We start from the raw sequence: 12133 nt of genomic DNA on the forward strand, positions 1-12133 counted from the left end.
TGCTTGCTGGCCTGCCTTGAGTATTTCGGCATATTGTAGCAGGGACACATCAGTATTGATTCCTCTTTGTCTCCTTTCGATTTGCTTCCAGAGTCTGTGTAGTAAAGCAGTACTGAAATACTGCTTTATTACTCTCATCATCAAATAACTGGCTTACATGGTGTGGAGGACAAGACGTGGCCCTGCTTGCGGCTGTATGAGATCCCATATGACCACAGGGGCTGAGCTCCACTGGCTCTTCCTTGTGGGGTGCCTGACTGCTGTGGCTACTGGAAATCTGCAAAAGAATTTCTTTTTGGAAGCAGATTCAGCGCTGGTCTCTGCCAGAATATGAAGGAAAGCTGGCAAGCTCAGGGGTTACAAGGAGGGTGTCAGCTGGCCAGCGCAGCCCGTTCTTCCTTTGGAGTTTAGTGCTTAAAACAAGCACAGTGGATATTTTGTTCTGCTGAATCCATCTGCTAAGTGATAGAGACGCAGAGCATCAATAAGGTAAAGATAAAAGGCCTGGAGCTTCCTTTTCCTCTAGCCTGCTTAACAAGGCCACTCACAGCTGGGGAATCCCTCACCTCCCTGGAAAACTTCTTTTGTGTGGCTGCCAAGCCCTCGTGTTAATTTGAATTTGGAGTTGTCACCATTGGCTTAGCTGAGGCTCAAAATCACTTACTGAACTGATTTCACTTCATCGAAGCAAGGAAGCTCTTTTTGTGCTCTGTATCACGAGAAGGCTGCTAACAGCCGGTGTGGTGGTACGGCATGGCGCTGGTGTACGTGTTTGGAGATGGACTTTGGTTTACAGCAAATCTTGTTGGTTTTGGAAGGTGAAATGCCATGCTTGCATGCAGAGCTCTTTAATACAGAAAGCAACGTGGCAGCATGGTCAGTGCAATGAGCAGTTCTTGCCTTGGTGCTGAGATGCCAGATGATCTCCCTCCTCCCCCAGCCTGCTTTCCTCTCCATGTCTCTAACCAGCAGAAAGTCCTAGGGACTCATGTCAGGAGCTCATTCCCACTTTGCTCTGGACTGTGCCTCGTCCCTGGCACATGGGCAATCAGGGACTGTTTGGCAGTTCCCACCACCAGTTCTGCTTCTGCGGGCTGGTGTTTGTGTTCAGCTTAAGGCAGATTGACTTACAGTAGTTTAAACCTCTCATTTTCCATCAGGATTTAAACCACGTCATCCTGGTTGACTCTTTAATGCTCTGCATTTGTAGCTGGCCTTTCTTCTTTGAGATGAGTGTATAACCAGCTACAAACACATTGAGTAAAACCTCTATTTTTGATATTTATTTCTGGCCCAAAGAAGGCTCCTCCCTGTGACTGTGGCTTATATCTGCCGTTCAGCTTAACATTGCAGTTTGGGAGAGTGTTAACTTTTGCTTTTGTGCTAATAGGAGTGTGACATTAACTATTCTTGCAGATTAGTCTTCAGTTAAATGCAACAAATCTGTGCCTTCAGAAGTGCTAAGATTTGCTAATCTAAACCAGTTTGGGCCATAATTCTTGGGTTTTTTTCCAACTGTCCTAATAAGGTAGGGGTTTTAGCCTAGTAATCAAAATGAAGAAATGGAGAAAACTGGCAGTTAGAACCCAGGAGCAGGATGGGGGAGCTGTCGTTGGCCATTCCTGGGGCCAGTGGCTCAGTGCTGTGACTGCTCAGATGTGAACAGGGTGGTGGGCTTTGGGGGAGTGGGCTATTGGAATAACGCCCAGGAGCTCTGTTTGGCACTGTTGAACACCTTGATGTGCCCTGTCTTGAATAGTGTGTGCAGTTCTGGCCTTCATCTTGAAAAAGGATGGGGTGGCTGGAGAGAGAACAGGAAAAATGGCCAAGAGCCTGGAGCAGCTGCCTTGCAAGGAAATGAGGAGAGTATGGTCCAGGGGGATAATACTTGCACCTCATCACATCTTTTGGTGGTAGAACTGGGAGGCAGTTGATGAAATAGCAAAAATAAATAGGGGAAGAAGAGTTAAAAGGCGGTGCTTTTGTACAGAGCAGGGAGTGAGCTTGAGGAGCTTGCAGCCCCAGAGTTGGTGGAGGCACGTTCAGAGACTCGTGGGCACTAAAGGGCCGGGGCAGGGATGTCCCCGCAGCATCTCTGGCTGTGTCGCTGTGGGTGCCGGGGGATGCTGGGCGCTGCTGCAGGACAGGCTGCTGCTCTCCCCGGGGCTGGGGTGCCAGGCAGACAGTGCTGAGCTCTGCTGGGTGTCAGTGGTGATGGGACTGTTGTCTCGATTAGGGTTCCTTTTAAGCCTGGTCAGCAAATACAGACACATTTGGATCAGTGCAGACCGTGTGCTTGAGCTTCATCAGTTGTGTGGCTTTTGTTTGTTTGCATCTGTAATGTCAGGGTTGTGAAGTTTTAAGAAGCATTTTCACTCATTTCGCCCTGCTCGCTGCTTAATTTAAATACATAGGTGGCTCTTTTCCATAAGCAAAGCACTTGTCCAGCTGCTCTGTCTCTTTTGAAGGCAACGAGGGCTGGAAGCCGCTGGTGCTGCCGCAGCGCAGCGAGCGGCCCGGCCTGCATGTCCTGTGTGTCACATCGTGGCTGGATCTTTACAGAAACTGTACTTCAGAGTGTGTCATGATAATCACTTACAGGCTTATCAAGTGTGATTAAATGTCACTTGCATTTCTGTTATCTATATACACAGATAACAAATTAAGCTACAGCTTTTGAACTCAAAGAAGCTGCCAGATGCGTTAACTGGAACTGACACATTCCTGAGAGTTGTTTTTATTAGTCTGAAATACCTTTGTTTAGCAGACGAGAAGCCTGACTCGTCCAAGTCAATGCGTGCCATGTGAGTTCAGCAGTTTTGTTATCTGTCTACTGAAAAGGTTCCGCAGAAAAATGGAAAAGATGCTTGCATTATACCATTGTGGATGGAGAGAAGATAAACTGGCAGGCAAGCCTGGGCCATGCTGGGCTTGGGGTTTCTCTCGTGGTGGCCCCAGAGAGGCGCAGCCAAGGGATTTCTATGGTCTCAGCCCTGTGGTGATGGCTGCTGTGGGGAGGTGGGATGCCCGGAGCAGAGCCCTGTCCTGCCTCCCACATGGACACACAGGTGAACAGCTCTGAGCCTATCGCAGGTGTGATTTTCATGTATAAACGCAGACCTGGGTTTAAGAAAAACAAAACGGAAAGCCAGCAAACCAGCTCTGCTGCTGCTGATGAGCTGAGCAGCTCCCAGCACCACAGCTGGGCTCGGTCACCCTCTGCACCCTTAGATAAGTCTCCTCTGGGATGCGAGGTTTCCTTCCCTGGGAGGAGAGCTTTGAGTCACCGTGTTTTTCCCTAAGAACAAACCAAAACCAAGAGATGGCCCAAGTGAGTCAAAAGCCAACTGGTTGTGCTCGTGAGAGCTGAACAAATGCAGTGCTGCAGAGCGCCTGAAGCCTTCCTCCTGTGCGTCAGCTGAGGAGGAGGAGGAGAGGTCCATGCATTTGGCAGGGTGAGGGCAGCCTTTGAGTACAAACTGATTGTACAATTCCCTCTTTCATCTCCTACACCCTGCTTCCTCCTGGGCTTGTTTCTGAGCTGAAGGATGTGGCTCTAAAATATATGAACGTGCCTCAGTATCTCTTAAAATGAGGGTCTGCATTTTTTTTAAAGGAGAAAAAATTTCTGATTGGCTTAGCTTGAGAAGGATCAGTGGTATAAAGGGTTTTCTGAAGGGAAGGCTTGTGGCATCCTGGAAGGAAGAAGCCCAGTGCACCTTGTAGAAGGCTTTATTTGGAACTGGAGGAATGACTTTGGTTTTGCCTTCAACCTGTTCTGCTTGAAGTGCCCAGATGAATCTCACCAGGTCTTGCAAGTGTCCCTCGTTCTACGTGTGTGCCTGTGCCGGCACCGCATTCTAATCCTCGCCAGCTGACGTGATTCCTTCCCCCTTGGGCATTGTCTAATTGTGAAAACGTTTCAATTGTATGGCCTCAATTTGTAGCGTGGAGCAGTTCATTATCACTGAATCCTCTTAATTGGGCCCTCCTACTGGGCAGCCTATTACTGATTTTTCCCAATTAAGATAGGACCTCTTTAAAAAACATAAAAATAAACAAATCCCTGGCAGAGAAGGACCAGGTTGCAAGAAATACTGCCTTAACCTACGTTTCAAAACTAAGCAATAGTCTCAGCACCAGCCAAGTACTAATTAACCCCTCTGTACTGATGATTTATGTTCCCTTCACACAGAATGGCTGCAATTTGGTGTCAGTTTAAGAAATTAAAAGTTATGAGCTCAAATCTTTTTCTTGTAAGGAGGAAAAAGCTGTTACTAGGTGTTTCTCTGATGGAAGATGCTGCTTCCCTAAAGGACTCTATGGGTAACTCTGCTTTTGTGGTTGCAGGTAAAGGACCTAACAAAGTACCTCGATCCGAGCGGACTTGGAGTCATCAGTTTCGAAGATTTCCATCGGGGGATCAGAGCTATCAAAAATGGAGGTGAGTTTGCTTCTCTGAGGACAGGAAGACACCAAATGTAATGCCACAGGGGTTAACCGAGCTGAGAAGTCACTTGATGAAAACAAACTGGATTTGTTTTTCTGGAAGTCACTACTCTGCGTTGGGTGGAGAGCAAGGCGGAGAGGTTAGGTACATTTAATAGTAGGATTGAAAAAGGTGGTACAGCAGTTGTGGTGGTGGTTGTATGTTTTCTTGTTTATCAGGAAAGTTCCTTCTTAAAGGTATATTGGAAACAGAAGAGCCACTGAGGGAAAGTCCCTTCTTGCTTGGTGTCTGATCTCGCCTGTGGTTTTGTGGGGGTTTGCGGCTCTGACAGAGGAGTAACTCTTGGCTGACATGCTTCTGGAGGTGTCTGTCTGTCCGCTACAGACTGTAACATCTTCCAAACACTGGGTGTTAATGCATTTGCCCATACTCAAACTCTCTGGAGGATCAGTGTGCCTAGATGATTTCTAGCAAGAAACACATGAAACAAGAGCTTTAAACTCATGGATTGGTAGGGAATCTTTAAACGGGTTCCCAAAGCAGACCTGTGACAATGCCCGTGTTGCTCTTGATGGGCTTGTTGCAAGTGCTTCCAGAGCAGTATCTTGGTGAAATGTGAAGTATCTTTCTGGCTGGTTGGCGTTTGAACTCTTTTGCTGAGTTTTTCAATTTGGGATTCATCTCTAGTATGAGGGGTAGAGGGTCCTTTTGGTGCAAGCTTGTTGTTAAGGATGGGGTCTGAAAATTACTGGAAGCCTCATGCTGAGCAGATGTAATTTTATCTGTGAAAATATGAATTATCACATACGTTAATCAGTTCTGTTTACAGTAGTGTTTGTCTTAAACTTCAGCATTGCTTTCATGCAGCAATGAACCTGCAGCATGTTGTCAGCCCTGCACACTGAGCGTGTTTCTGAGCACCGAGACAAGCAAAGATGTGGACAGACTAATTGACTATTCTTGTACAAACTGTGTTGTTTCATGAGTAGAAAACCCTCCAAAGAGAAGTGACGTGTGTTTTTCTGTCAGTCGTCCATCTCTCCTGCTCTTCCATCCCACTCCCCAGCTTCTTTGTGCTCAAGATTGTGGTGTTTCATGGCAGCTCTGAAGTTTTCATGGCTGGTGTAGCTTGGCAGTGCAGCTGATTCCCAGTGCTCATGATACAGCGGGAAATGCAGCATGCTATTAATTTGTAATAAATTGCTATTGGAGTAGAGCGTGTTTGTGAAAGCTCTGGCTTATATTTCTCTTCAATAATTCAATGCTCTGGTATTGTGTTATATTAATTGAATAGAAAAAGTAGATCCAGATAAAGCTTTTAGCATCCCTATTTATTAAACCTGAAAGAGATTGATATGCATTTACTACAGTGGTTAGGAAAGGCAGAGCTCTCCAACATTGCACGGCATTAAACAGTTAGAAAAGAAACCCAGGGAAGGACACAGAGAGCATTTCTCTGAGTCTTACCAGCCGAGCAGTTGCTCACATTGAAGTGGTCTTGAGGATTTGCTGCTACTGTTGAGGCAATCAATATTGATCATCTCTTTGGAAAGAGAGAAGAGGTTGCGCTTGCTGCTTGGTGTCCCTTTTAACAAGATTTTTTTAATTAGGTGGATCTATTTTTAGCCAGGTATCATTCTGTTGCGCTTCCCCACACTCTGTAATTCTTTGGTCAATTGCTGAAGTGAGACCTGATGCAAGCTTGTACCTTGCAGTGGCTGTTTAATGTAGGGAAGAGTTTATTTCTGAATATGCTCTGCTTTTCTTTCCCTCTCCTCTCCCCGCTCTCTTGGAGACTCTCCATAGAATAGCTGTGACTTTGCTCGAGCTCTTATGGTCTGTCTTGGCAAATTGAAGGTGCAGTTACAAAACTAGCAGAACTTGCATAGTCAGCTGCTTTCCTTACAACTGCTTTCGTGTTCAGTTGGCCTTTCCATCCAGGGAGGATACTAAACTCCTCGGTTCTATTCCTGTGCCAGCTGTTTCGGGTACATTCCTGCAGGCTGAGGAACATGCTGATCTGGGGCTCCTCGAACTTGACTTCAGTGCAGAGCAAAGCACCAGTTAACCACTCAGCACTGAAAGCCACAATGCTACCACTCTGCTGCCACAAAACAGTTCTGATCTCCCTGCTGCTGTAATCTTCTGTCTAGCCAGGTAATGTTAGTCTTGGGAGGGAAAGAAGTAGAATGACTTGCATGCTGCAGAAACTGGATTTGAGACTTCAGTGAGAGTCTTTAGCCTATTGTGGCTGCCTTCTACCCTTCCCAAAGAGAAGGCTTAACAGGCAAACGTGGTCCTTGTGTGTGTATGTATGTATATGTATCTATCTGTGTGTGCTGCATGTGTTTGACTGCCATTAGAGTGCTGTGTTGAGTGCTGGAGTCTGGGGGGCCCTGGGGTCTCTCCTCTGCAGGAGCTGGTGAGCCCGCAGCTCTTGGGTGCTTGGGCTCAGCTCTCAGGCCCAGCTCCAAGCATTTGTCAGGAGCAGGCTGGCGTGGGGACCTGGGGGGAGTGCCTGGCTTTGGGCACAGGAAGGCAGGCTCAGAGGCACTGCTGGGAAAGATTCGGCTCCTCGCACCCTGCTGTGTCCCAGCTGTTCTTGCTCATGGGGTGGTGTGGTTGCTGGGTCACCTTGTGCTCCCCCTGCTCCCTGAAGTGCATGGTCTGCCTGTTTTTAAAGTTTATGTGAATGGTCCTTGGATGACTGGCCAGTTCTGCAACATGTAAATAGCAAAGCAAAGGGGGAAACTGCAGATCAAACATTGGCAGTGAGTCAGGGATGATAAATAACTCTGAAAAGTGAAATTTTAGCTGACAATGTAGTGGAGGCAGTGATAATACTGATTTGAAGGAGCAGAGTATGTTATAGAGCGTGCTTAAAGGAGGTGAAGCCTGTAATGCCTGTGGAATCCACAGCCAGAGGAAAACCTGGTGCACTTGGCTGCTGTCAGTGAGATCCAACAGGACATCTTTGTAGTCATCCTGCAGGGGAAAAGAAGTGTGGAGCCAGCATGGCTGCTGCGTTCATCGTGCTTAGGAGCTGCGGCTCAGGAGGGATCTTCTCTGGAAGAAACAGGTCTGAGAGACTGCATGCAAGTCACTTAATAAACTCAGACCAGGAGTATGGTCTCTGTCTACGTGTGTGTCAAGGAGCTGAACGTGGGACAGAGGGTAGTAAGAAGGTATCTATAATTTGAAGCCAAGGTGCCTGGACCAAAGAGCAGCTCTGGTCTGGTGCGTGTTGGATGCAGGAACTGCTGGAGGGGGAGTTAGTTGGCAAACATGAAGTCTGGGCAGGATCAGCCACAGCTGGATGAAAACAAACAACAGGGCTTGTCCTCACAAGCAGATTCCTTTCTTTGTCAGGATACTTAAAAACCTTTTAAGCTTCAGACAGTTGTTCTACAGGCCTCTCAGCATCCAATAGGACATATTTAACATCTCCTCTTCGTAGCAGAACAAAGCTTTTACTGGAACTTGAAAGCAGCAATTAACAAGTGGTGTAACTCACACATGCTCTGAGCATCTGTAACATCCGTCTTCCAAAAAAAGAAGAAGCCCACTAGGAATGGGGTCTCTGCAGGTACCCACCTGCATGCAGGGGAATTGCTGTTTGTGTCAGTTCAAATACCAGCAGCGTTGGGCAGGGCAAGGTGCATTCCTGGAGCTCGGTGTCCTTGTCTGTCCTTTTGACTTAGCTTCTGATCCCTGAACAAAGGGGCCCCTGTGTGCTGAGAGCAGACAGCGCATCCACTGAGAAATAGATGTGTTCGTGAGTTCAAGGGAGAGCCTGAAATAGTCAAATCTTTTTTTTTTTTTTTTTTTTTTTAATGCTTCAACTAAAAGCCTAAAAGCTCTTTGGAGGTGGGAAGATGGAAAATACAACTCCAGAGCCAACACCCAAACCTGGAATCTATAACCGTATAACCAAGCTCCTGTTTGCAGGGACGACGAAGCTGCTGGCAGGAGCTGGGGGGCAGGACAGGGGGAGACCCCAGCAGTGCTGGCTTCGGGGGGCCACTGGGTCAGGAGTTGGCTGCTGTGCTGAATGAAGGAGCTGAGCTCAGTGGAGATACCCTGGTGGGGCTGAACAAGAGGCGTTCAGCAGGAGGAGTGTGTTCAGCGCAGCAAAGGTATTTGATGGGTTTCCAAACGACAGCTGGAGGGAAAAGCAGGGAGCTGTGGAGCCAGGCAAGCTGGGGTGGGTGCAGGACAGCAAATAAAGGGCTGGCTGGTGGTATGGGCTTTGGCAGCGCACAGGCCGGCTGCTGCAAAAGAGCCTCTGTAAAAGCACCGTGCCATTGCTAATTGGAACTGACAGCAGCATGAACTCAAGTTGGCCAGAGTCTTTGTGGGGTTTCGTCACTCGGTTCCTGAGCGCAGCCCTGGGAGGACTGTGATGGGATCCTTGGAGCAGAGGCTGCAGTTGCTGCAACTGGCATTTCATGTCCTGAAATGGTTGGTGTGCTCCTGGTAGCCGAATGCTAATTCGGGAATTTCCTGAAAGAAAAGGACATATCCAGCCCTCCTGCTAGATGAAGGCTGTGAACGATAACATCTTAAAAGCCTGCAGCCAAGAGAGACCTGCACATCAGTTCTCAAACCCCGATCTGAGCTGTTCCCCCCACGTTGCTCGCCCCACGTGCAGGTCATGCTCTGCAGCACTGCTGCAAGGGGGGCAGCAATGGGCCCCGCTCCTGCGGCTGCACTGCCAGCATCTTGGAGAGTCTCTTGGTCAGAATGTGCTCAGATGACAGCTCTGGGTGCCTCGAGCCACTTAATGCTTATGTGAGTTGCTACATAACATGTGGTGGCTCTGAATTAGTTTGTGGAGAGCCAGGCTGGCTGCTGCCCTGGTGACATGGATCTGCTGTGGCTCTGCAGAGCATTTGAAGGTGCAGAGTGTATTGGATATCTGGCTCTGTCTGGTAACATAAACCACTGTTTGTTTTGTGTGTAGCTTTTTCCCCCCCTGTAGGATCTGCATTGCAGATAGCTTTTGCTATGCGAAATGAAAGCTTTCCTTGCACAGGGATAATTCCAGAAGCCAAAGCTAACATTCCCTTATACTCTCCCAATCCAGTAATAATTTCTGAGGCTGTGTGCATCTTCAGCGGTCTCTCTTCCAGATTGATGCTGGAAATATGGCAATATTTGCAATAGGCTACTGCTGACATCTAAGCACGCTTTCTCAGTGGGGTACCCAGGCCCAATTTAATATTCAAGGCTTTTGCTTTTTAAAAGGAAAGACTTCACTGAAGCTTAGCAGATGGAAGGAGAGCTTGTGTGCTTGTTTGACTAAACTCGGTGAGTATCTGGCACTGGTATGAGCACTTCCTACGTTCTCATCAGATCTGCTGATCTCTTTATTCATGCGGCATTGCTGCAGTGAAGACTTTCCCATTGCTTTTGCCTGTTCCTAACCCTGGCTACACCATCGCGCATTAGGGAGACAGCTCATTTGATGGCTGAAGGTAGGACAGATGCCTATTTGTGTACAGCTGTTGTTCAGGGAACGGGACTACCATGAATGGGAAATCAAGACTGATTCATGAGCAAGAATAAAATCAAAATTGTTCTGATTATGTCTTCTGCATTTTTTTGCATTACATCTTGCTGTGCTCTGGCAAATATATATATGTATGTACTGTATGTACTGCTTGTTGGAATAATTAAAGGAGTGAAGACTTGCATGTCATTTTTAAATTGATATGTATACTTGAAAAAAAGATCTGCTGCTGTTCTTTGTAGTGTTGGCTTAGTAGATCAGAGTTTTCCTCATCCCTGTAGTGCAGAGGGATGCTCGTAGCGCTATTACTGCACTTATGAAGTTTGGAGTCCACGTGCTTGTCATCTGTGACCCCTTCTGCTAAGGACAGAAGCAGCCAAGCCGTTCTTGGAAGTACTGAACTTGGTTGTTGATTGGTTTTTTTGTTTGTTTGTTTTTCTCCTTCTCCTTGAAATAGCTGTGCTTAAACACCCTTGTCTTGGAAACCTCTGGGCCTGCCCGTGAAAATGTGAGAGCTGTCTGAGTCTGTGTAACTCTCCCTGCTCACAGAGGATGAGGAATTAGGAGCATAAGCACTAGGCAATGATGGGGGAGAGCTGCTTTGGTGGTCGAAATGACCTGTACTGCTGCAGAGTGAGCCGCAGATTGTGCGGCTGGAGGGTGAGGATGCTCCTTGGCTCCCCCACAGCTGGTGTGGGGCAGGGAGCAGCTCCAGTGCCTCTGGAACAGCAGCGGAGAGGTGGGAGATCAGCGCATGGCACTCCTGATGCTCACAGTCATCCTCTGCTTTGGAATACTTTCACACTGGAAAGGATAACTCCAAACTGGCTCAACTGGGAGGAAGGATCTTTTCTACTTAAAAGCAAAACGAGGAGCAAAACCACCACCCGCAAAACTGTTTATCTGCAGCCGTGCAGCTGCCAGGATTCAGCAAGGCTAACTCTGACTACAAACTTTCCCCGCATTAGCGTAAGCAGTAAGATTTGGATGAATAGGAGTAGCTGCTTGTTCCCTTTCAAAGTAGGAGCGGTGCCTGGGGAGATGCTTCTCAGCTGCCAAGCTCTGGAGCAGCCGTGAGCAGAACCGCAGAGCCCACATCGCCCGCAAGCTCTTTTAAGTCACTATTTATTTCTGCTATAATATGCTACAGAAAGGACTTGAATGGAGATGCAGGGGCGGGGGGGGGCCACTTCTGGCTCACCACGGCTTTTTGTGGTTTTCATTTCTCTTCTAATTTACGCAGTTTTATTCATGTTTGTAACTTGGCAGCTGGGTGAGGGGTTACATCAGGGACGTGGCTGGCCCGCGTGGCGTGCGCCATGCCTGAGCAGGGAGCGCGTCTTCCCAAAAACAGCCTGGCAGATGACATGCTGCATTGACCTACTTTCGGGAGGCACGCAGAAGTGTTGGAGAAGCTGTGTCCGTGGGCCTCCTCGCAGCTCTGGGATGAGAATGGCGGGGAATTACTCCAACGCGCTGCCGTAAAACTGCCGCTAAGGCTCAGCAGCCCCGGGGAACAGGAGATTGGCACGAGTATCCTCACTATTTTGAGAATTCTTTCTTTAGTATTATTTTGAGATATACACCAGAGAAATTTTGCTATGTCCAGTCACTGTCATGGAGTATGAGAGACTGGCAGGTCCAAAACCCACATGCAGTCCAAGGGAAATCTAGTCCATAGCACTGCAAAGCTGCTCATCGCTCACCATGGCAAGCAGCTACCCTGGGATCATCTGCCCACAGCATCACCATTTGCAAACCATTCCTTATGAGGGGAAAGTGTTACTGCATAACCAGATTTCTTGCAAATCATAGCAAATTAGAGTAGAAGGGCTGGCCAGGGAGTTCCCTGCGTCCTCATGAAGGACAACTTGTGGTCGCTGCTTAGGGCCTCAGACCGTAACCTAAGCCTGATAAAGGCAAGCTAGAGTGAGTTTAAATTGCAAATTAAAGGCCTAAATTTGGCAGTCAAAAAAACCTAATTTGTCTGCCCAGAGAGAAGAAAAAGCACTGCAGGGACTACTTGTTTTTTTGGGGACATGGTCAATATAAAAATAGAGAGCAGTGTTTTATTAGAGCCTAGGAGCAATTCTTAGTGCACTCTCTTCTACAGAGATGATAATGACTGAAAAACAAACAATGGCAACTTCTGTTAGAAAATAGACATTTCT

At 47.6% G+C, this 12133-nt stretch overlaps 1 protein-coding gene across 3 annotated transcripts in view; it reads left to right on the forward strand.

Moving 5' to 3' along the window:
* RAB11FIP3 (RAB11 family interacting protein 3) overlaps positions 1 to 12133 on the forward strand; it is a 74556-nt gene that overhangs the window by 16840 nt on the left and 45583 nt on the right. For all 3 annotated transcript variants that reach the window (XM_065850461.2, XM_071815379.1, XM_065850462.2), the window contains exon 2: positions 4351 to 4444. In XM_065850461.2, the coding sequence (XP_065706533.2) occupies positions 4351 to 4444 (94 nt within the window). The remainder of the gene's footprint in view (positions 1 to 4350; positions 4445 to 12133) is intronic.

Source organism: Patagioenas fasciata, chromosome 15 (assembly GCF_037038585.1).
Source record: "Patagioenas fasciata isolate bPatFas1 chromosome 15, bPatFas1.hap1, whole genome shotgun sequence".
In the NCBI taxonomy this organism is placed as follows: domain Eukaryota; kingdom Metazoa; phylum Chordata; class Aves; order Columbiformes; family Columbidae; genus Patagioenas; species Patagioenas fasciata.